We start from the raw sequence: 23,822 nt of genomic DNA, 5'->3' as shown, positions 1-23,822 counted from the left end.
TTTCTCTTGAAGACTTGGAAACTGGGTTGCTAACTGGAGCCCTCGCGGTGACATTGTTCCTGCCAGTGGGTTGAGGCTGAAGATCTCTTCTGCTGTCCAGGCTCAAGGTCTGCTCAGGGACTGACTCATGCTTCTGCTGTCTCTCCTGGTGGGGTGGGGACTGCGGTGGGAAGGGATGGTGGAGAGAATCCTAGCAGCCCTGTGAAGCTGACGGCTATCTCCCTGTCTAGAGAGAATCTGGGTGTCATCATGGTCACCTCGTGGAAACATAAAATACACGTGAGCACAAAGCGAGCCCAGCAGCCCTGAGAGGAGAGGTGAGATGGGAAGACCAGGAGAGATGGGGGAGCTTACCTTCTTGACTTCATATTTAATGGCGAGTTTGATCCGGCTCAGACTTGGACGGTGGTGGTCGGACCAGACTTGGAAGTTCACATCACCATTTAAAATCGCTTCCACCTCTTCTGTGTCTCGGCACAGGTCCAGCACGCCCACTACAAAATCCTTGCATTGCATAGATAACTTCCTGTAATCGTTCTAACAGAATAAAGAGAAATCAGGGGTGTGTCACACAGAGCCCCGCAGATTGGCTTGCCCAACACAGCAGTGTCGATCAGCAACTGCTCATCACATGTGAGCTTGTGGAGCACATTGCTTGCACTTATGGAATGCAGCAGGATGTGCTGGGTGCAGAAGGCGGGGCAATTTCTCTTGACACGCAACCTGAAGGACATCTTCTCTAAGTCAGCATGTGTGAAGGTGTGGTCCATGGGCCACCTGCATCAGAGTCACCTTAGGTGCATGCTAAAGTTGCAGATTCCCAGGTCCCACCCCAGACATACTGAGTTAGAATGCCTGGTGGTAGGGCCAAGGAATCTGTCTTTTAACTTTGCTCTCTAATGGTGTGGATGCCTGCCACAGCCCATCCTGGGCTCTTTCAAAACGGCAGTTTTCTATGCCCAATTCTGAGTCAGTTCTGTGGCAGGAATAAGAAGGACATGAACTTTTAAGGCTGATGTAAATAACACTTCGCTTATTTACCACCAATCTATATTGGTGACTGCTGCATATAGGAATTTTACTGGAAAGGTGGATAATATGCTAAAATTGGAAAAAAAATTGCACAGGTGTGCTTTTTTGTATGCCAGAAAATCGGCTTGTAAATTATACATTTAAAAATCAAATGTAATTTAACTTTGACAGGATCTTTTCTTACTAGAAACCCTTTTGTATGGCAAATCATGGCTCCTTAAATCACCTGCCTTTTGAATAAACATTTTTAGCCCTTGACCTTGTTGTTGTTGTTTCATATTTTTAATGAGCTGCTCCCAGATTTCTCTCTTCCTTTCCCTAGGTACTCCTGTCTGAATGTCTTTGAGAGGCTAACTTCCTTTCCTAGTGACACGCCGACTTCTCTTTCCCCTAAACAAACTACTTACATTCTAGATAAGGATCCAAAATGTTGGACAAAGAATGTTTGATGTTATCTCATACCCCTCCTCCCCAAAAATATTTTCCCCAGAGGCCTCCTTGCTGGTTTCTTAGTTGAAAGGAGTCTATTCGGAAAGTGCACAAGACCCAAATGTCACTTTCAATGTTAATCAGTATCAACAACCCTCAGACTGCTAGATAGTAGTTGGCAAACAGGACTGTGGTTGTGCTTTTCCAGAACATGGAGTTCTCAGCCAATAGTTGGGAGCCTGGCAAACTGCAGAAGCTCAGCCATTTTTCTGAGTTAATGATTCTTGTCTCCTTCCAGGGTTGCTGTATCAAAATGTCACTTTGCATTAGAGAAAGAGGTAAGTAAGTGCTTGTTTGCTGGGAAAAGGGAAAAGATCAAGAAAATATTTTCAGGTGAGAGTAGCTGCCCTTCGTTTTTATATATAATTTAGGTAGAAGAAGGGAGTTTCAGAAATTCTGGCTGGAAAAATGACCTCTCGGCTCAGGCATGTAAGAAACTTGCGGGGTTCTAGGTTTTGGTACCTAGCATAGAGCTGGTCTGAAGTGTTAGGATTGGAAGAGCCATGCTCTATGCTCCTCCAACCCTGACACTCACTTATCTGCCATTCACTCATTCATTTATTCATGAATGTATTCATTCATCACTGAGAACCTACTATGTAGCGGACAATGAAAAATTAGTGGTGAACAAGGCAAGTCTCTGAGTAGTGTGAAGGAAGAGGAGGCTTGAGTTCCACCCTCAGGTTTGCACAAGTACAAGGCTAAGTGAAACTTGCTCAGATCTTTTCCTGGCTAATATATTCTGCAGAGCACTGATAAGCCAGAGGTAGGAGGCTCAAGGTACACGGGGCTCAGCAACATGGACAAGGTGAATCATCTCACCGCATGGACCCATTCAACTCTGGAATCTCCTCTGTGGCAACTCAGGTTCCTTAAGTTTCCAACTCCCACCCCGTAACTTTATTACCCCTTTTCTGAGAACAAGGAATCTCTGAATGTTAATGCCTGTTACCAGTAAAACAGACACTGCCCTGTTGGCTAGAACATACCTCATTTCTTGATGGAAACTCCTGCCTAAAGCTGAAGTCATGGGTGGGTATAGGAGATAAAGTGAAAAGGACTTGATCTAGCTCTTGTCCCAGGCTCCCCGTGCTAGGAGCTAGTCAGGCTGTATTGCCCAGAGCTTCCTCACATGTCTGGGTTCAGTGCAGTTCAGAACAGAAGGTGACACTTCATTAGAGCCTGTCACTTCTCTGGGCTCTTTCAGCCAGCCTGCCATCAATAGGAGAGGCAACAGAGCAGCCAAAGCAGGTAATTTGCATTTTTCCTTCTGCATTAGATGCTTGGACTGGAAGGCAATAAGCCTTCTGCTGTCTGTAGTTGGCTAGAGGGGATAGCGAGAACCTAGGCCTGCCAGGAAGAAGGAGATGACATGGACATGAATGGAAGCAGAGAAGGCCATTGATGAACATCTCTGGGGAATTGTCATGATTATAATTTATTGAGCCAAACCTGAGCTCAATTAACCTTCCAAGACACACTCCTCACTGTAATTGGAAGATGAGATACACCCTCAAGACTTCATAGGTGCCCTTTACATTTTTAAAAAATATTCCTGAACACTGAGGCCTGCCAGTTCTAATGGGTGACAGGTGCTCTACCTGAATTATGTCATTCAATCCTTATAAAAACCCCATAATGGAAGGCTGATCACTATTTCCAACTTCCAGACGAGGAAAGTGAGACCAGAGAGATAAAGTAACAGGCAGATCTATGCTTTTCCTTATATCAGCCACTGATCTCTAGGTCCCTCTCTCACCTTCCTTGGATATTTAGCCCCTGTCTCACATCAGTCTCCTAACATGACTGCATTGTTATTCTTGATGGTTTCACTATCCTGGAAGATGACCCTCACATTCCCTGCCCTTTCATTTCCTTGACAGCCCGTTTTCTGTCTTTTTTTTTTTTTTTTTTTTTTGAGACAGAGTTTCACTCTTGTTGCCCAGGCTGGAGTGCAATGGCGCGATCTCAGCTCACCGCAACCTCCACCTCCTGGGTTCAAGCAATTCTCCTGCCTCAGCCTTCCGAGTAGCTGGGATTATAGGCATGCACCACCACGCCTGGCTATTTTTGTATTTTTAGTAGAGATGGGGTTTCTCCATGTTGGTCAGGCTGGTCTCGAACTCCCAACCTCAGGTGATCCACCCGCCTCGGCCTCCCAAAGTGCTGGGATTACAGGCGTGAGCCACCGTGCCTGGCCAGACAGCCCATTTTCTAATTACCTTATTCTCAACCCAAATTCAGCCACTGACTCTCTTAGTTATTCCAATAACTGCAGATCCTTTCCTATCCCAACTTCAAGTGTCCCTTCTCCAACCACCACCTCCTATATGTTCAGCTCACTCCCTCTGGGACCCCAACTCCACCAATCCTTTGATTCCACCTGCCCTACAGCCACACCACTGACTGTACTTCCTTTTCACTGTTTTTTTTTTTTTTTTTTTTTTTAATCCACCTTAGGTCACTGTTTGTCTCCTTGCAGAGCTGATATTTCATGGTCAATGAAATGGTCTCTTGTCCTTCTTTTATTCCATTGTCCCCACTGGATAAAAGCCTGACCTTGGTTGAGTCTAACTCTCTACCAGTGTTTTCTTGCCTCTGCACAGTGAATGTGGCTGAAAACACACAGCTGGAGGCTGATCACCTCCAGCCTCAAGTCATCCTTAGCGCTCTCGGGCAGTTTACTCTCCTACTCTCCTAAATAGGCATTTCATATATTCTTCTTTCCTCAGTCCTCTAATATCTCCTTCTCCTCTCAGATGAGGACCTTGTTTCCTACTTTATCAAGAAAATAGAAGTCATCAGAAGAAAAGTCCCACATGTTCACACCTACATGTGTCTCTTCTTCTGCACTCTGTGTTCCGTCCTCTGGCTGTGAATCAACTGCCCCTGCTCGTCTCCAAGACCACCTCCTCCACTTATGTGCTGGATATCAACCTCTTTTGGCTACTCAAGGATGTGGCAATCTTCCTTTCTCTCTCCTGAATTCTCAATTTCTCCCTTTCCCTACTTGCTCATCATACAAACATGCTGTTATTTCTCTTGTTTTAAAAAGAAATTTCTCTTGACCCCACTTCTCCCTTCAATGACTACCCCAATTTTCTATCTAATTTTATAGCAAATCTCTTTAATAGGGCTGTCTACATTTGTTGTCTCCATTTTGCCCTCCTTTTACCCTTTCTTGTGCCCTTCAGTAAGGCTTTCCCCTCCACTGACTACTGTGACTGTTCTTGTTAAGGTCACAAATCACATTCATGTTGCTAAATTCAATGGTTGGTTCCCAGTCCTCATTTTACATGACCTACCAAGTGCTTTAACATAGCTGATCACTTCCTTCTTCTTGATACATATTCTTCACTTGTCTTCCAGAATAACATACTCTTCTGTCTTCGTCTTTTATCTGAATAACTACTTTTTGTATTCTTTGTTAATTCATTTTCATCCCCCTTACAATTTAATTTTTGGAATTCCCCAAACTGTGACCAGCCATTGGAATTCTTATTTTTATCCATTTACACTGATTGCCTTATTGACTTTATCTAGTGCTATGAATTTCAATACCACCCATACACTGGCAAGTCCGAAATTTGTATCTTTCACCCACCTTTCTTCTCTGTATCCAATTACTAACTTTATATCTCCCCTTGGATGTCTAATAGGCATTCTGAACTTCATAAAACTAACTCCTAACTCTGGATCAAGTCTCCTACCTTATTTAGTATTCCTCATTCTTTCAGTTGTCCTGGACAAAAAAACATATATAGAATTTATCCTTGATTGCTACCTTCCTTTCATAACCCAGATATAATTTGGTAGCAAATCCTGCAAGTTCTACTTGCCAAATATATCCCTACCCTGACCTCTTTTCACCAATTTTACTATTTTTACCTTGGTCCAAACCATCATCTATTGCTTGGACTAACCCTAGAGACTCCCAAGTCTCTCTGACTCTGTCCTTGTCCTGTATAGTCCTACGTAGTTGATTCTTAATACACCAGGAAGAGGAATATTTAGAAAAAGTAGTCAGATCTGGCTGTGCATGGTGGCTCACGCCTGTAATCCCAGCACTTTGGGAGGCCAAGGCAGGTGGATCACGAGGTCAGGAGATCGAGACTATCCTGGCTAACACGGTGAAACCCCGTCTCTACTAAAAATACAAAAAATTAGCTGGGCATGGTAGTGGGCGCCTGTAGTCCCAGCTACTCAGGAGGCTGAGGCAGGAGAATGGTGTGAACCTGAGAGGCGGAGCATGCAGTGAGCTGAGATCATGCCACTGCACTCCAGCCTGGGCAACAGAGCGAGACTCTGTCTCAAAAAAGAAAATAAAAGAAAAAAAAAAAAAAAGAAAGAAAAGAAAAGAAAAAGTTGTCAGATCCTGGGACTGCTCTGTACACCCCCTCCAAAGGCTCCCTATCCAAAGTAAAAGTGGGGTCATCAGTCACTGATCTCTGGGTCACTCTCTCACCTTTCTTGGAGATTTTAGTTCCTGTCTCACATCATTCTCCCAACATTACTGCAGTTGTTATTCTTGGTGGTTTCAAAATCCTGGAAGATGACCCACTGCTTACACTATACTCTAGCCTCCCCATTTTCTCCCTGATTTTATCTCCTGGGAGTCTCCCCCCGACTCAGTCTACTCCAGCCACTCTGGTGCCCCTGCTGTTCTTCAAATACACTGGGTGTAGATCAGACCTTTACACTGGCTATTCCCCTTGCTTGGACTCTTCTTTCTCCGGATATCTACATGAACAATTCTTTTTTTTTTTTTTTTTTTTTTTTTTGAGACGGAGTCTCGCTCTGCCTTCCCCAACTATCTTTTAAAAAAAGTGTGGCTCCTCCACTCCTCATTACCCTTCCCTGCTTTTCCTTTCTGTTTTCTTCATAGTACTTATGACTGCCTGATGTACTATATATTTTACTTATTTTTATATTTATTGTCCATGTCTCCCACTACAATATAATTTTCTTGAGGGAATGAATTTTTTCTGTGTTGTTCACGAATGTATCCTGAGATCCTAGAACATTTCCTGGAGCATGGTAGGCACTCAGTAAGTACTTGTTTAATTAACTGGAACAGTGAACTTGTCTAAGATGACATAGCTACTAGGTGATACAGCCAAGATTCAAAACAGGTTAGTCCGACTCAAATCCTGATCTTTCCGTCTCATCCTGTTGCTTCTTAGGGGAGCAGCGTGTTTCCTTCTATTTGGCACACTTGAGGCTCTGTTGTGGTGACTCTCAACTAACTTGGGGGAAACAAAGGGTATGTAGGGATAAGGATATGTGAATCTCTGACAGACTGTATAGTAGAGTCAGTAAGTGCACAGGTTTTGCAGTCAGAAGGACCTGGAGTTGGAATTCTTATTTTACTACTTGCCAGTAATTTGATAAGTGAAATTGATAAGTTTCCTGTTCATAAAATTGATAAGTGGAGCAAGCCATTTAACTCTTATGCATAGCAGTTTTCCATCTGTATTAAGGTACACACTGTTCCATCATTTGGAGAATTCAACACCAAGGTCGTGTCAAATGCCCAGTAGAGTTAATAATAAATAACACAAATAACAAAATAAAAATGTAAACAAAAACTGATAATAAAAATAAGCATGTAAATGGCAATCTACATGATTTCAAACTCCCGATCTCCTGCCCTTTGTGGTTTGTAATTACTGGAGTGGGAGTCAGACTGGCCCAAGGGTAGGAGGAAAACAAAAAAATACTAGATAAACTCTTGATTCATCTTTCTTCCACTCCAGATAAAACCTGTAAATTGGAATGCCTTACAAGTGGACTAATGTAGTATATCAGCTTTTGAGCCTGGGTTTTTTCCCTCAGCACGATCACTTTGAGATTCATCCATGATGTTGCATGCATCAATAATCAGTTTTTCTATTTCACATCCACTATATGGATGTGTCAGTTTGTTGATCTATTTACTCACTGAAGAACATTTGATTGTATCCAGTTTTTGACATTTTGCAATGAAGAAGAAGGCTGCTATAAATATTCCTGTACAAGACTTTTTTTTTAATACAGAGTTTCACTCTGTTGTCCAGGCTGGAGTGCAGTGGCACAATCTCAGCTCACAGCAACCTCTGCCTCCAGAGTTCAAGTGATTCTCCTGCCTCAGCCTCCCACGAAGTTGGGCTTACAGACACCTGCCACCACACCCTGCTAATTTTTGTATTTTTAGTAGAGACAGGTTTTCACCATGTTGGTCAGGCTGGTTGTGAACTCCTGACCTCAAGTGATCCACACACCTCAGCCTCCCAAATTGCTGGGATTATAGGCATGAGCCACCACACCTGGCCAATATTCCCGTACAAGTTTTTGTGTGAACATAGTTTTTTATTTCTTTAGGGTAAATGCCTAGGAGTGGTATTGCTGAATATATAGTAAAGGCATGTTTCACCTTGTAAGAAGCTTCCAATTTGTTTCTGGAAAGGTTCTACCATTTTACATTCTACTAGCAAATTACGAACATTCTAATGCTCCATATTTTCACCAGCACTTGGTATTGTTAATTTGTTTCCTGTTTTTGCTTTTATTTTTAGAGTTGGGTCTCACTATATTGCCAGGCTGGTCATTAACTAATGGGCTCAAGAGATCCTCCTGCCTCAGTCTCCTGAGTAGCTGGGACTGCAAGTGCAGGCGACTATGGCCTGCATGTCAATTTCTTTTCTGTGTCATGGTATCTCATTGTGATTTTAATTTGCATTCCCTAATGGCTAATAATGCTGCACATCTTTTCCTGTGCTTATTTGCTATCTTTGTATCTTCTTTGATGAAGTTTATATTAAAATCCTTTGTCCACTTAAAAAAAATTTTAATTATTGAATTTTGAGAGTTCTTTATATATTCAGGATACAATTCCTTTTTAAGAGAGGATTTGTAAATATTTCTCTTAGTCTGTGGCTTATGTTCACATTCTCTTAGCAGTATCGTTCAGAGAGCAAACATTTTTAATTTTGATGAAGTCTGATACGGTTTGGCTGTGTCCCCACCCAAATCTCATCTTGACTTGTAGCTCCCATAATTCCCTTGTGTTGTGGGAAGAACCCAGTGGGAGATAATTGAATCATGGGCAGTTTCCCCCATACTGTTCTTGTGGTAGTGAATAAGTCTTACAAGATCTGATGGTTTTATAAGGAGAAACCCCTTTCACTTGGCCCTCATTCTTCTCTTTTCTGCTGCCATGTGAGATGTGCCTTTCACCTTTGGCCATGACTGTGAGGCCTCCCCAGCCATGTAGAGCTGTGAGTTTATTAAACCTCTTTGTTTTTTTGTTTTCGTTTTTGTTTGTTTTTTTGTAAATTGCCCACTCTTGGGTATGTCTTTACCAGCAGTGTGAAAACAGACTAATATAAAGTCCAATCTATTATTTTGTCTTTTTGTTATGCTTTTGGTGTCACAATTAAGAAATCTTTTCTTAATACAAGGTCATAAATGTGTCCTCCTATGTTTTCCTCTAGAAGTTTTATAGTTTATGTTTTAAATTTAGATAAACTGTCACCATTTTGTGTTAATTTTTGTATATGATGTGAGGTATAGGTTGAGGTATCTTTTATTGCACATGGATGTTCATTTGTTCCAGCCCCATTTGTTGAGAAGATTATTCTTTCTCCATGTAGTCATTTTTGCACAACTGTCAAAAATAATTAACGACATTTGTATGAGTCTATTTCTGCACTCTCTCTTCTATTTCTTTGATCTATATGCTTATCCTTTCACTATTATCCACTGTCCTTATTTTTGTAACTTTATGTTATCTTAAAACTAGGTACTTTGAGTCCTCCAACTTTGCTTTTCTTTTTCAAATTATCTTGGCTTTTCTCATTCCTTCCCTTTACATATAAATTTTAAAATAAGCTTGTTCATATCTACAAGAAGTTCTGCTGAGATTGTTATTGGAATTGTGTTGAATCTATTAATCAGTTTGGGGAAGAACTGATATTTAAACTCTTTTAAATTCTCCAAACCACAAACATAATATGTACCTTCTCTTATTTAGGTGTTCTTTGATTTATTTCATTCATTTTTTATAGTTTCCAACATACAGGTTTCACATATGTTTTACAAAATGTATATCTAAGTATTTCATTTTTTCAGCTATTGGAAATATTTAAACATTTTTCTTCGTTTCAATTTTCATCATTATATATAGAAATATTGGTTTTTTTGTGTTGTCCTTATATTCTGTAACCTTGCTAAACTCACTTACTGGTGCCTTTAGATTCTTTGGGATTTTCTACATAGAAAAACATGTTTGAAAACATGGATTGTTGACCTTGAATAAACACCTAGTTCAAATGCATTTCTTAAGATGATGAGAAAATGCTCAGAAACATGCATTTACATTGCTTTGAAGACTGATAAGGTTTTCTTTCTAGGAACAAAATTCTGCCAACAATTTTTTTGCTGGCTTTTAACCCAAATTAATGTATCAGAGCTTTTTATGTAGTCAATACGGTAAGCAGTGTTGTAGTGTATTCACTATTTCTTGTTCTCTGTTCAACACAGGTATCAACTGAGATTCTTTAGTTCTCAATGATCTGAGAATTTCTTTTCTTTCCTTTTGATCTATGAATCTCCCAAGTTTATTTGTTATTGAGATGAATTTCTAGCCCCATCTATCAAGACATTTTGATACCTTTAACTTTTGATTCTAAGGTCATGGTTTTGATAACATCAATTTCAGGAAATTATTAGTTTGCTTGACTTTCACTAAAAACTTCAACTCTCCAACTTTTTCAAAGCTACTGACAAACTTAAATTAGAAGAGAAAGAGAAGCTCATTTCCCTGATCGGTCAAAAGTTAAATGAATTTCTCAGACTGATGCTGTGGAGACATCCATACAATACAGGATAATTAACACTCATTCCCCAATGGAGACCTTAGAAATTAGATTTTAAAAGAGTGTGGACTTCAAATTCACAGCCCCTCCCTCTCTTCAGAGATCCAGTTATGGGGAAGAAATGTTTACGGAAAGCTCCAGTTGAAATACTAGTGGAGCTGAGTCAGAAAATGTGTACAGCTGTAAACCTAGGAGGTATTTCTGCTTTTGATATTTAGGATGAGTTTGTTTAAGAAAGGGTTGCACTAACAGTTTACAATAAAAATGTTTAAAACATTTTAATATTTCATTTAATGGTCACAACTATCCTGTAAAACTGATAGTATTATTATCTCTAAATAAGAGGACTGGAAGGTGACCATTGGATTGAGCAAATTGGAAGTCGTTGGTCACCTTGACTGGAGCAGTTATGGAAGAGTGGAGGACGTGCCTGGAGAGAGCTAAGAGAGCAGGAGAAAAGGTATTGTGCCACGGATATTGACAGCTCTTTTGAGAAATTTTATTGCCAAAGAGAGCAGAGAAATGGAAAAGTAGCTGATGTGAGAAGTAGGGTCAAGAGAGGCTTGTTTTCTCCTTTCTTCCCTCTCTTCCCTCCCTCCTTCCTTCCTTCCTCCCTTCCTTCCTTTCTTCCTTCCTCCTCCTTATAGGAGAAACCATGATATTTTGTATGCTGATGGGAATTTTCTAGTAGATAAATATCCTGATCATTGTCTATGATATCAGTAGATCATTCTATTAATCCAGTAGTTCAGAAGCATACATGAAGGAGGATTGAACTTAATGCATTGAGGCAGAAGAACAGGGTCTGGAGGCAGGGAACTTAAGGCCAATTTGTGCTGAATCAAGGAAAACACCAAGGTCTGGGGGCAGAGAATCTGAGGCCAATTTGTGCTGACTTCCTAAAAGAAAAAACACGAAGGTCTGGGGGCAGGGAATCTGAGGCCTATTCGTGCTGACTTCCCAAAGCTGGATCAAAAGGAAAACACCTGGGTCTCGGGTCAGAACACCTAAAACTTCCTAAAGCTAAACCAAAAGGAAAACCCCATCTCCCTGCCCGAGTAACAGAGGATCAAAGGCTACTCTTCCTACAACCTTCTCCCTTCCACCAGTGTCAGATGGAAAGGGAGAGTACCTGGGATTGGCTGCGGGCCAAGCAGGGACCGTCTCTTCATCTGCACAGGGCACCAATTCACATCAGCCTTTAATTAGCCACAGACCAAATCCTCCATGCAGATAACTGGTAGCTGGTAAGAACTGAAAACCGAGTACTTAAAACCCAAAAAAACTTTGTAACTGGGCCCTTGAGTCGCTTGCTCAGGCCCATGCCCACTTTGTGTGGTGCTTTCTCGCTTTAATAAATTGTTGCTTTCGCTGCTTTGTTCCCATGTTTCTTTCCTCTGTTACTTTGTGCATTTTGTTCAATTATTTGTTCAAAACGCCAAGGACCTGGACAACTCATAGTCAAGACCCTCCACCAGTAACAGTATGAGTAGAAGAATACATGTATATAGAATCACATATGGCTTAGCTACAGTAATAGGAGGAAATGTCAGTATGTAGGTGAGGATGCTATTCGGTGGGTGCATGGATAATGGGGTCCTGTAGACATTTTCCTCCTGTTGCTTCAATTTTGTTCAGTGCAATAGAAATAAAAATTATCAGCTGAAAGTAAGAATAGGGGAAGTGGTGGTGGAAGTTTGGGGAGAGAAGAGAGTAGGTCTGAAATAGCTTTTAGGAGACAATGAGAAGAGATGGATTAGAAAAACCAGATGTGATTGCTGGAGAACAATAAGAGCCCATTTGAAGTTCGTGGTCATAAATTTAGAATGAGGTCTGTTAATGTGTTGTTTTTTTTTCCTAACCACATTCACCTTCCTGGGTGCCAGCATGGAGCAGATAGAGAATTATATTTTACCAGGGTTGTGTTTTTGCCAAAGAGTGCAACAAATCAAGAGAGGGGCAGAGGAGCTGAAGTGTACCTGAGGGAGTGATCACAGTGACAGGTCATGGAATTGAAGCTGATATGAAAGGAAGACAGGGCTTTGATGGGGAGAGAGAAAGTGAAAAGATGGCTTGATCAGTTCTGAGCTTGGAAGACCTGGGGGGAGGAGAAAGATTGACAGAGTTGAGGCATTCAAGTGAGATGGAAAAACTGAAGTCAGAGAGTGTGATGTGCAATGCTTAGATAATGGAGGGTTTGCATCTATTGATCATGGCAAGTGTTGGCTCACATAGGCTCTTGGTGACTAAGGTACAGAGGAGGTTAAGACCACTAGAGGAGGTAAGTCCATAAAACTGAGCCAGTGTGTTGGAAGGATGACCTGTGTATATATTGAAGTGCCAAGAATTTAAACAGCAAGAACCGAAATTGTGATAGAGTGACCCATTGTTGCAGACTACAACAATGAGAGATAATGGGTGACATAATACGTTGAAATATAATTCAAAGGTAGATGTTCTTAGAGAGGAGAGAAAGGAGAAGAAGAGAAACTTCTTTCTTGGAATTGGCAAGAAATAGCAAGTGGGATACCCACCCTATCTCCAAGCCGAGTGCTCTGAAGATTGGGAGCAAAACCACCTCCACTTGAAAGGGCTGCAGGAACGCTGTATCCTCAGGGCAGCCAGTCTTTAGAGAGAGCAAGAAGGTGGCACATCGCTCAGAGGAGGGGTTCAGTGATGGGGTGCTTCACTGAGGAGGGACTGTGACTTCCATAGCATGAAATGGGAGAGCATCTGGAGCTGAAAAGGAAGGTATGAGGATGGAGGAAGGGATCTGACAGTCTTCTAGAGAATCACGTGCAGGTTCTGAGGGGGGACTTGGGAGACAGTGGCTTCCCATGGTGAGGACCTTTAGAGGGATTAAAACACGTAATTACAGGATGTTGAGAGGATTCAATGTGGTGAAGTGGGGAAGCACACAGTCCAATGCTGGGTGCACAGGTCACCTTCAGAACCCTTTGGCTAACACAGGACTTCGAAGTTGCATCTTGCCCTAGTGTTTTCTTTCTGCACATCCCCAACTCAGCTGTTGGGCAAGAAAACTCTGGATGTTGAGATTTAACACACATGGTTGTATTTTTATTAATTAAAACTGGAATCATTAAAACAATTAATGGATGTGAAGTACTGGGTAAGAACCTGAGCCTAGTGCTCATTATGGCAGATGAAAATTGAAAAGCTTCAATCCACGTTTTAGCTTCCATGGATACAATTAATTGTTTCATTAACCTTCACCTTATCAATAAACTCACGCTCCAAAGGATCAAGGCAAATACCTTTTCGCATTTCAACTCCATTTAGGAATGCAGATCCAAGGAAGGTGGTTCGTGCTTAGTGCAGAGACTGACAGCATTTCTCACCTCAGCTTTCTCAGGGGGATTCAGGCAACTCCTGGGTCCTCAGAGTCCAGGGTTCTGCCCCAAGGGTGGAGCAGGGTAGGGCTGGCTCTTTGACTCCATGATCCCCTGAGAGGTCTGACTCTCCAACTCTGCCACTGGTTACTCATTGTCTCCCCGACTTTATAAGCTCTCTGCAGGAGGCTTTCCTTTATTAATCCCAAACATACTCCCTGCTTTTCCAAAGGGATCTCTGTGTCCTAAGTGTTTCAGTATTCAGGAAAGATGGCTGTGCATTGGTGATCTTATAATTTTTAATCACAGGCCTGATCAGTCTTTGCATGAGAAGGATGACTGGGTGGTCAGTGTTTGGGTTCGAATCACAGCTCTGCTGCATTGTGGCTGTATGATTTTGAGTGCATAACTTAATCTCTCTGTGTGTTCTAATTTAATCTGCATATTGGGGCTGATAATGCCATCTACTTTATAGGGTTGTTGCAAGGAGCAAACTGAAAAAGATAACCCAAATAAGGTGCTTCACACAATCTGTGGTAAGTATTCACCAATATTATGATGACCTAGAGTGTGTAGGTTAGCAGAGAGCATAAGCACAGGTAACTTGTCTATTTGGGGATTGATCTTCAAGTGCCTCATCTAACAAAGCTGGCAAACCTTCTCATTGAATGTATTTCCAGAGCTTCACCCTGTGTGAGTCCCAAGGTAGAAGGTGCAGGCAGCAGTGAGGAAGTTTGGGTCATAGAAATTGGGGCAGGGTCCTGCTCACTTACTCCTCAAGTGCAGGCGCCTGGACGCTGAGCACTGAGTCTGCAGATCACTGTGCACCACCTTCCTCAGCCAGGCAGTGTTGACAGTGCTTCTGCTGGCACATTGGTCTCCAATCTGGTTTTTGGTTTACGTAATTGTCAGCTACTGACATTGTACGGGGCCCATAGCACATTGACATGGCATTTATGAAATCCCAGAAGTAATGGATTGCTCTGCTTGTTGTTTTTTTAAGAAGTTCCCTCTGTTAGATTCAGAGGCTTGCCTGAGGACAAAGACTGTCTTTCAAGGAAACGAGTCAGGTATTTTATTAGCAACTCAGGTATTGTATCCACTAATTCAGCAGATGTATTTGGGCACCCCACTGTATGCCAGGCGCTGAGAACGTAAACCTACTAAAAGAAAGCCCTTGCCCTGAAGGGGCTCAGGGTCCTTCTAGAGATAATACAAGTAGCCAGATGAGGACCACAGGGTGCCTTGGGACAAGTAGCCAGATGAGGACCACAGGGTGCCTTGGGATAAGTGCCTTGGGACAGGGTTGGGGCATGCTGCCTTAGTTTTGGGTATCACGGGGGTTTCAAAAGGAGGCAGATTATATGAACTGAGACCTGAGGATGAGCAGAAGCTAGCAGGGGTAAGACAGGTATGAGGAGAGGAGGTGGCAGGGAATGGACATTCCAGGAAGTGGGACCAGCAAGTGCAACAGGAAGAGATCATGTAACCATGTGTGGACTGTGATGAATACTAGCTGACTTTAACCACAGCATGGTCATATGCGTAAGTTACGCACATAATTCAATATTTTACATACTTCTCATAATTAAATGGGCATGGATATGCTTATTTACCAAGAAAGGAATTCATGTGCACTTTCTGCACATCCTTAGCCTGGTTAAAGATGCGGCTTGGTTTGCTCTTGTGGAACTCCTGGAAGAGCCTGTCCTCAGCTTTCTGCTTTTCCTGCTGGAACTGTGGTAAAACTGGGAGGCAGGTTTGCCTATATGAACTTAGTCTTGTCCCCACAATCCACCCCTCACAGCCACCCAGCCTCTATAGGAGGCTCCCAGGCTCTCTCCCCTCTCTGCATTCTCTGTTCTCTCTCTCTCTCTCTCTCACACACACACACACACACACACACACATCACCTTATCACCCACAGGTTAGTGCTCCATGATAGAGTGCTTCCTCCAGGCTGTGACTCAGAGAATCCATCAGGACATGTGAGTTGAAAGAGGAAGAGGAACTTTGGGAAGCCCTGTGGCTCACTTACATGGAAGCAGCCCCACCTGTCCCCTGCCCACACCTGCCCCGCCCCCACATGGGGGTGGCCATAGCGTGATTGATTGGTCTGTGCACCCATCAGGATGAAAGACAATATTAAAGGTTATAACTATTGCTGTTATTACTGCCATTAGTTATCATTTATCAAGTGCTTACTATGTCCAGGCTCTGGGCTAAGTGCTTTCTATATTTATCTCATTGAATTCTCATGACAAACCTAGGAAGTACATAGTATCATCATTTCTGTCTTATGGACAGAGGGACTGAGGCCCAGAGACTTTGGTGGCAGCTGGGATCTGAATTCAGGTATAGCTCACTCCAAAGTCCATGATCATAATACTGGGAAGTACTCATTTGCTAGAAATACTGACTGCCCTTGTAGTTCTCTAAAACCCTGAACATGCTCTGAAGGGCAGGTGTGGGAGGAGCATTCAAGGACCTCTCTGTGAAAGGGAAGAGAAAGATGAGGGCCTGTTGTTAAAAGGCAAAAGTGCTGAAACTTTAGGTAAAGCAATACCCTGTGTTTCCACACCCAAAGGAAGGCCAGGAGGCGAGACTGGCTGAGCTCTGGGAGCTGAGTCCACCCCATGCTAAGTCACCAGCAGGTGTGTGTCAGCAATTAGAAAGTCAGGGTAGGAGTTGTCCCTAACGGAACAGGCCACTCCTATTGCTCTCAAGGCCCTAAGCCTCTTAGCAAGGTGCCAGCCTGTCCACTTACACCCCTTTTGGACTCTCACCCAGAAGTCATCACCCCCCTTCTGTGATGGGTCCTCCAGCCCCAACTGCTATCACTGTTTTCATGGTGAGAGGCTATAGGAATGGGTGGGTAAGCAGAGGGTTTATGGAGTGCACCCCCCAGCAGTGGCTGGGGGAATTTTGCAGCTCATTCCTTAGGTATAGAGAGAAGAGAGTGGCAGGATGGCAGGATGAGGCTGCATTGCTCGTGCCAGCTAAATTCCAGAGGGGGCAGCATGGTGACTGCTGTTCTGAGTGCACTGGCTTTTAACAAGCCCATTTTTTGGGGTGTCTTTGCGCTGTTGGAGCTGAAGCACACGTAACAGCTACACAGTGTTGTAGAATTAAATACTCTCTCTACCTGGATCCTTCCAAAGCTTCATCCAAAAGCACACCTAAGCCACTTTTGCCCATGGGTTGGCTCAGGGAAGACCTCATGTATACATTCATTTACTCATTTAATCAACAAAAATGAATAGAGCATCTAGTGTGTGCTGAGCTCTGTGCCAGGCCCTAGAGGTACAACAGAGAGTGAGGCAGGCATGGGCTTGACTTCATGGAACTGACAGACCAGAGGAACATGTAGTTGATAAAGCATCTGCGGTTAAGTGGGATGAAGAACTCTCCTTTTTGTGCAAGTTAGACCTGAGTTCCTTTACATTCAGCTTCATAGTTATTCCTGGGAAAATATTTCTTTCCAAATAAACTCAATTGGTAAGCTGCAGCAACTGGGTATGAGTCTGTTAGCTCAAAAGCTTGAGAGGTTTCCAGAAATCCACTTTTACAAAGTTGTTCCGCTCAGTTCAGCATGTACTTACTAAACCTTGTGTGTGCCAGAACTGTGGCCACACTGGAGGGGGGTGGCCGGCACTGGAGATTCTAGGAGGAGTGAGCTGGGTTATTGCTCACCCAAGGGGGAGAAAACACACAAGCCAGTCATTTCAGTATTACCTAGTGAGAGCAAGTTACTCACTCACCAAGTATTCCCCAGGTACCCACTCTGTGCTAAGTGCTGTCCTAAATCTGAGATGCAACCATTAGCAGAACGGACAGTCCCTACTCTCATGGAGCTTATATTTTATTGGGGGTGTAGGAACTGCAGAGAGGAGAGTGCTATTTTATATAGATGTGAGCCAGGAACTCCCTGATGAGGTGATTTTGAGTAGAGAGTTGAAGGAGGTGAAGGAGAGAGTTACCCAGATATATGAGGAAAGAATATTCCAGACAGAGGGTCCCTGGTGCTAAGAGGAGAGGAAGAGTGCAAAGCTAAGAGACAGAAAGAGTATCTGGGGTTTTTGAGGAATAGCTAAGAGGCTAGCCCTAGGTGCAAAGTGGGTAGGAGTGGAGCAGGAAGAGATGAGGCTAAGGGAGCAGCAGCAGCAAGATGATCCGAGCCCTGAGAAGCACCTGCACAGACTGTGACGACTGCAGCTTTTCCAGTGGCGAGATGGGGAGGCACTGACTGGAGGGCTTCAAAGAGGAGAGTTGATATGATCTGATTTATGCTCTAAGAGGATCCCTCTGGCTGCTGGGATGGAATAAATTGTAAGGGGCAACAGCAAAAGCAGGAAAAGCAATTAGGAGGCTGTTGCAATTACCCCTAGGAGAGACAAACGTGGCTTGGATCAGAAGGGAATTGGGTAAGGAGAGGAGGAGTATAAAATTCTGAATGTCTTTGAAAGATAGAGCCAAGAGGATTTATTGATGAATACTAAGTATGGAAAAAAATAACAAACAAGAATGAATCTGAGGTTTTGGCTTGAGCAACTAGAAGATAGAGTTACTATTTGTAAAATGTGCCATAGGAGAGGTTTCCTAGTTGCTTAGCAAATACTCCCTCTCTTCCTTTTTGTCCCTATAAGAGAAATATACTTTCTTCCCCATTGATGTTGGGTCTGGTCATAGGACTTGCTTCAGCCAGTGAAATGTGAGTGGAAATGATAGCATATATGTTCTAAACCTAGGTCTTAAGAGGCCTGCATCCTGCAGTTTTCTTTGTTCTTTGAGGAGCTGCTGACCACTGCCAAGAGAAGAATGTGCCCAGGTAGCCACTATTTATCCATCTTGGGCCCCAGAATGAGATACGTAGAGTAGCCTTCTCTACTAACCCTCAGAATTGTGAACATGAAAATAAATGTTAATTGCATAGACTATTGTGTTTTGGGGTGGTTTGTTACACAGCCTGACTGTAGCAGTAACTGATTGATAAAGGGAGGAAGGTAGGCTCAGTGCTTTGGTACATCAACATCAAAGACAGGCTCTTAGCCCTATCTGGGTGCTCAGGGATGTTGCCACAGATGTAATAAGTTGTTGCTGAGTCTTGAAGGCTAAGTCAGTGTTACCCAGTTCAAGAGGTAGAACAAGGGCATTCCAAGCTGAGGACAGCATAAGTAAAGGCACAGAGCACAAAAACATGATATATGAATATACAGGGAACTATGCAAGTAGACGTATAGGGTGGCAGAAGATGAGTTAGGAGAAGTTAACAGGAGCTGGATCATGGAGGATTTTGTATTCTCATGTACGGAGATTGGACTTTATAACATAGGTAGTGAGGGCCATGAAAACCTTTGCAGCAGGAGAATATCATGGTCTGATTTATATCGACATGCTATCCTTCTGACCCTATGTGGAGGACAACTTCAGTGTTTTAGAGTTTCATAGCCTGGAGGCAGAAGGATAGGTAGAATCTGTTGGAATCACCTGGTCAAGTGCAGTGGTGGTTAGGATACAGGGATGGAGATGGAAACATTCAAATTTTAATACCAGCAGGATTTAAAGTACAGGGAGAAAGTGAGAGCTCAATATGTGGCTTGCTTGGGACAGCAAACATTGGAGTGGATTTTCCTAACATGTTAATGTCTGATGGAGTTACAGATGATTTTTCTTTTCTTCTTTTATACAAATTTATTTTCTACAGTAATCATGTATTGCCCATATAATTGGAAAAATGTTTTGGATATGTTACAATGTTTAAATCTGCCTGTTTTCCTTTGGATCAAATTTACCAAACCCTAGAATTTCAGTGTTGGAGAGGGATACCCACCCTTGATGCTCTCTTGGCCAGGGTTGCTGTCTTCTCTGAAACTTTGATTTTTTTTTTTTTAATAACAAATTGAAAAAATATCCAAAACGTGGTTCAGAGTGAATGTGACCTATACATCTTATTTATACTAATTTTATACCATGAAAACATTTCAGAGAAACACTAATTCAGGATTGGCATCATCAGATAACATGCCCTTCCAGAGGATTGTGTCATGACTCATCTGATTATGGATTCAGAGTAAGAAATGTACGTGAGACTCATTTAAAAGAGTAATTAAAGAGCCCCATATGTATAGAAGTAACTTAAAAAATTGCTGTGATTGCTGAAAATGCCATTGATTAAGAGGGGCTAACAGCTAGATGGCAAAGTAGCAATTAAAAAATGTAGATCCCTGCTGACAAAAAATACAAGTCAAGTTAGGCAAATCAGTACTTGCGATCTCTCTGCTCAAGGAGCACACCACACATTTCACTTTGGTGCCTCTATCCATTATGTTCCCAAGCCTGGGCTGACACTCCTCTTTGTCACCTCTGAGAACTCTACTCCTTCTCAAGACAAGCTCAAAAGCATCTCCAGGATGGCTTTTCCATGTCCCTGAGGAAATCCACTCTTTCATGCTCTGGGCTCCCATAGCATTTTGTTCTTAGGGTCCAATAGCGCTGTCAAAGTGCTCTCTGTATTTTTGACACTTATACTTAATTAATCAACTTTATCCATTTGTAATTTCAGTGCAGGGAATACCACACTACAGGACTTAATAAATGTTGTGTCAATTGAAACTACTTAATACATACTCTGAGTCAAGTATCTTATTTATATGGAAGCTGAGGAACAAGTAAGTGCTAGCATGTGGCTACCAGGGAATTGATCTAGAAGTGGTGAGAGGGTATACTTGGCTCTAAGAGATGGCCTTGAAGCCAAGGCTGACTGTTCAAGGCCCATTATCTTATACATAGATCACTGTAGCAATTTTCTAAAAGCCCCAGGAGACATAGGTAAAAGACGAATAAAAGATTGCATTTAAATAAGTTTAAATCTAATCAGGAAAATCAGATTCCAGTTTTTTGCTTTAAACTGATTTATCCAATGAATTACTGGATAGCCCTTGGAAGTAAAATTGATATCCACTTTGTAAATGAAGAGACTGAGGCTTGACATGATTTCATTGATCTCCACAGCTTCAACAGACACCTATCTGCTGACGATTCCCAGGCTTGTACCTGCAACCTAAACCTGTATTCTAACGAGCTGATTTGAACTCCCAAGTGGTCATCTACACTGGTAAGTCCTGCAAACACTTCAAAATCTGCATGCCTCAAGCTGAACATATGGGGCTTACATCTAACACCCAAACCTGATCTTCTGCTTTCTGTTTTAAGAAATGGAGTTCCCTCCACTTAGCCCTTGGAACTAGAAACCCTGTGTTCACCTTTGTCTCTGCCAGTTAGTTACCAAAAACTTTGGATTCTAATCCACAGTGTCTCTTATGTCCGTCCCCTTCTCCCCATACCCACAGGCATGGTCTTAATTTAAGTCCTTATCATTTAGCATCTAGACTTTTGCACTGGTTGGTACGTTTACTAATAACAGTCCCATCTTCCATCCCGATGTCAAACCATCATTCCCTTGGTCAAAAAGATACAAGATAAAACTCAAGCATCTTTATTTATTAAACGTCCACATACCTCACTAACATCAACCCCCTTCCCACAAACCCAATTTCCCTCCAGCCACATCTGTCCACTGAGGACACTGAGCCCGGTCACACCTCTCCACATGCTCATTCTTCTGCCTTTATGTCTTTTTTCTCTTCTCCACTTGCCAAACTCCCACTCATTCTTCAAGGACCATTTTAAAATGTCTCTTCTGGGAAACTTACTCTCCCATTGCAGGCAGTTCATTGCTCTCTCCTATGTGTTCTCACAGCATTTTGCTTATACTCTATTCCACTGTGATAATCTCTTTTATAAGTCCCCTACTTGCTTTGAGGACAGGGTCTGGGGCCCATTTCCACTTGCAGCTCTAATACCTGGTACAGTATCTGGCACACAGAAGGAAGACTACCCTTTGTGGGTAAATATTTAACCACTCTCAGTCTATTTCTTCACCTGTAAAATGGTAATAAAAATCTCTCCTTAAGATTTCAATTCAGATGTTGTTTATGAAAATGTTTTGTAGAAATGAGAAACAGAAAGCGCTAGGGAAAGGAAGGGTTATTAAGGGATTATTTAGTCTAAGCATCTGCCTTTATGCCTCAGAAAGATGAACCATGGAATGGTGACAGGACTTAGCCAAGGTCACACAGCAGTTGGGTCTCCTGACTCAATGCCATTTCCTTCCACCTTTCTGATTCTGGAGGCTCACCTATTAAGGTCCCAACCTAGTAATGCCTTGAAGGATCTTCTTTTATGATGCCATATCACCTATGACAAAGGCCATGTCCTGGGGAGAGTCTGACCACCAGGCTTCAAGCTATTTGGTTCCCTTAAGTAACCTCTAAAACCTTACTACCATGAGAAAACTCCTCAAATATTTGCTTTGGGTGAAGCATAGACTCAACAGTATGCTTCAAGTCTGGTTTCTAAATTTGCAATCTTAGAGGAGATACTATTTAGAGGAATAAACTCTTGCTCCTGATTTTTTTAGCCTAATTAAAATATTTTCTCTTCCTGAACATTTTGTGGAGCTCACTTTCATGCTTATGTTAAAATATCTGTTTTAGGGCTGGGCGTGGTGGCTCACGCCTGTAATCCTAGCACTTTGGGAAGCCGAGGTGGGTGGATCTCAAGGTCAGGAGATAGAGACCATGCTGGCTAACATGGTGAAACCTCGTCTCTATTAAAAATACAAAAGTTAGCTGGGTGTGATGGTGGGTGCCTGTAGTCTCAGCTACTCAAGAGGCTAAGGCAGGAGAGTTGCCTGAACCCGGGAGACAGAGGTTGCAGTGAACCGAGATTGTGCCACTGCACTCCAGCCTGGGCAACAGAGGGAGACTCTGTCAAAAAAGCAAAACAAAACAAAACAAAACAACACAAAACAAAATCTGTTCTAAGGACAGAAGACGTCAAATTTCCAGTGTGCTGTGAGAAAACATTGAGTGAATTATTTGGAGTATAAACTTCAAACAAAATTAACAATCACCAGAGAAGAGAAGTTGTCATCAGAAAGACTCTTGGTCTAGCATTCCGAAGTGAGATGGAAAAAGGCCCAAACCACTGTTTTCAAAGAATATGTAGAAGCAGCTGGGAGACCTATTAACTCAACAGGCAGACCTAATCCCCATCATGCAAAAGGCTGGCAGCTGCATGCTCCTGTCCCAGGAATGCAAACATGAGCTCTCACCTCCCAGGTCCAAGCAACTGCACTGTGAGTAAGTGCATTGTATTCTAACCATGGGAGGGAATGGTGGGGGGGATGGAGAGAGAGAGAGAGAAAGAGAGAGAGTGAGAGAGAGAGAGAGAGAGAGAGAGATTGAGAGCAGCTATACTTAGCATTTCAGTGTGGCCCTTCTGAATTTTCAAAGCATTTACCAATCAGTAATTAGCAGTCTCACTCTGGAGCTAAAAAAAAACAGGATTTTATTATAAATTTCACACTTTAGGTATGGGAGATGGAGAGATCATAGTAATGTAAAAGATGATCATGCTACCAAGCATTTGGGCAGTCCTTTTCTGTTTGAAAATTGACAGTACTTAGAATATGTTCACACCATCCTTACATCACTGTAATTTTAGAAATAGGCATATAATTTTATCATTTTTTTCTTAGTTTTCTTAGATCTTACAGCATACTGCCTCTATGATAACTAGAGCTTGTATCTCACCTCTCCAGAGTTGTTGACCATGTAGGGAGTATGAAAGAGTATGGATGGTACCACATCATCTGATCCACTTTATTGAGAGTTGATGAAAAAGTACATAGTGTCCTATTGCTCAGGCAGGACATGTTTTGAAAGAAAGACCAAGCCAGATATTCAGAGTGTTTATCCCTATACTGTGTTCGAGTGTGTGACCTTTACATCAGGTACTAATCATCTAGTTTATAAATGGAAAAGAAAGAGAGGCACACTTAGTTCATCAATGCCAAGTGAGATTTATGGCTTGTTACATCTGAATGATGGAGACTTTTTCACTTTTCAATCAAATGCAGTACTTTCAGTTTTCTTGATTGGCATTAAATGGGACCCTATCTTGGATCCCAGGGCTGCAATGGCATTTTCCAGCTTCTAACTCATGGGCTGATGGGAGAAAACAACAGCCATGA

General features: G+C 42.3%; 1 protein-coding gene across 4 annotated transcripts in view; it reads right to left on the bottom strand.

Annotated features, from left to right (window-relative positions):
- The window catches only part of TRPC7 (transient receptor potential cation channel subfamily C member 7), a 141,906-nt gene that overhangs the window by 91,776 nt on the left and 26,308 nt on the right, over nt 1-23,822 (bottom strand). For 2 of the 4 annotated variants that reach the window (XM_023193813.2, XM_031935409.1), the window contains exon 3: nt 355-537. The exons of the other annotated variants lie outside the window; for them this stretch is intronic. In XM_023193813.2, the coding sequence (XP_023049581.1) occupies nt 355-537 (183 nt within the window). The remainder of the gene's footprint in view (nt 1-354; nt 538-23,822) is intronic. 4 annotated transcript variants of the gene reach the window in all.

This window comes from Piliocolobus tephrosceles, chromosome 4, assembly GCF_002776525.5.
Source record: "Piliocolobus tephrosceles isolate RC106 chromosome 4, ASM277652v3, whole genome shotgun sequence".
In the NCBI taxonomy this organism is placed as follows: domain Eukaryota; kingdom Metazoa; phylum Chordata; class Mammalia; order Primates; family Cercopithecidae; genus Piliocolobus; species Piliocolobus tephrosceles.
The sequence above is the reverse complement of the archived record's forward strand: the minus strand, read 5'-3'. Positions and strand labels throughout refer to the sequence as shown.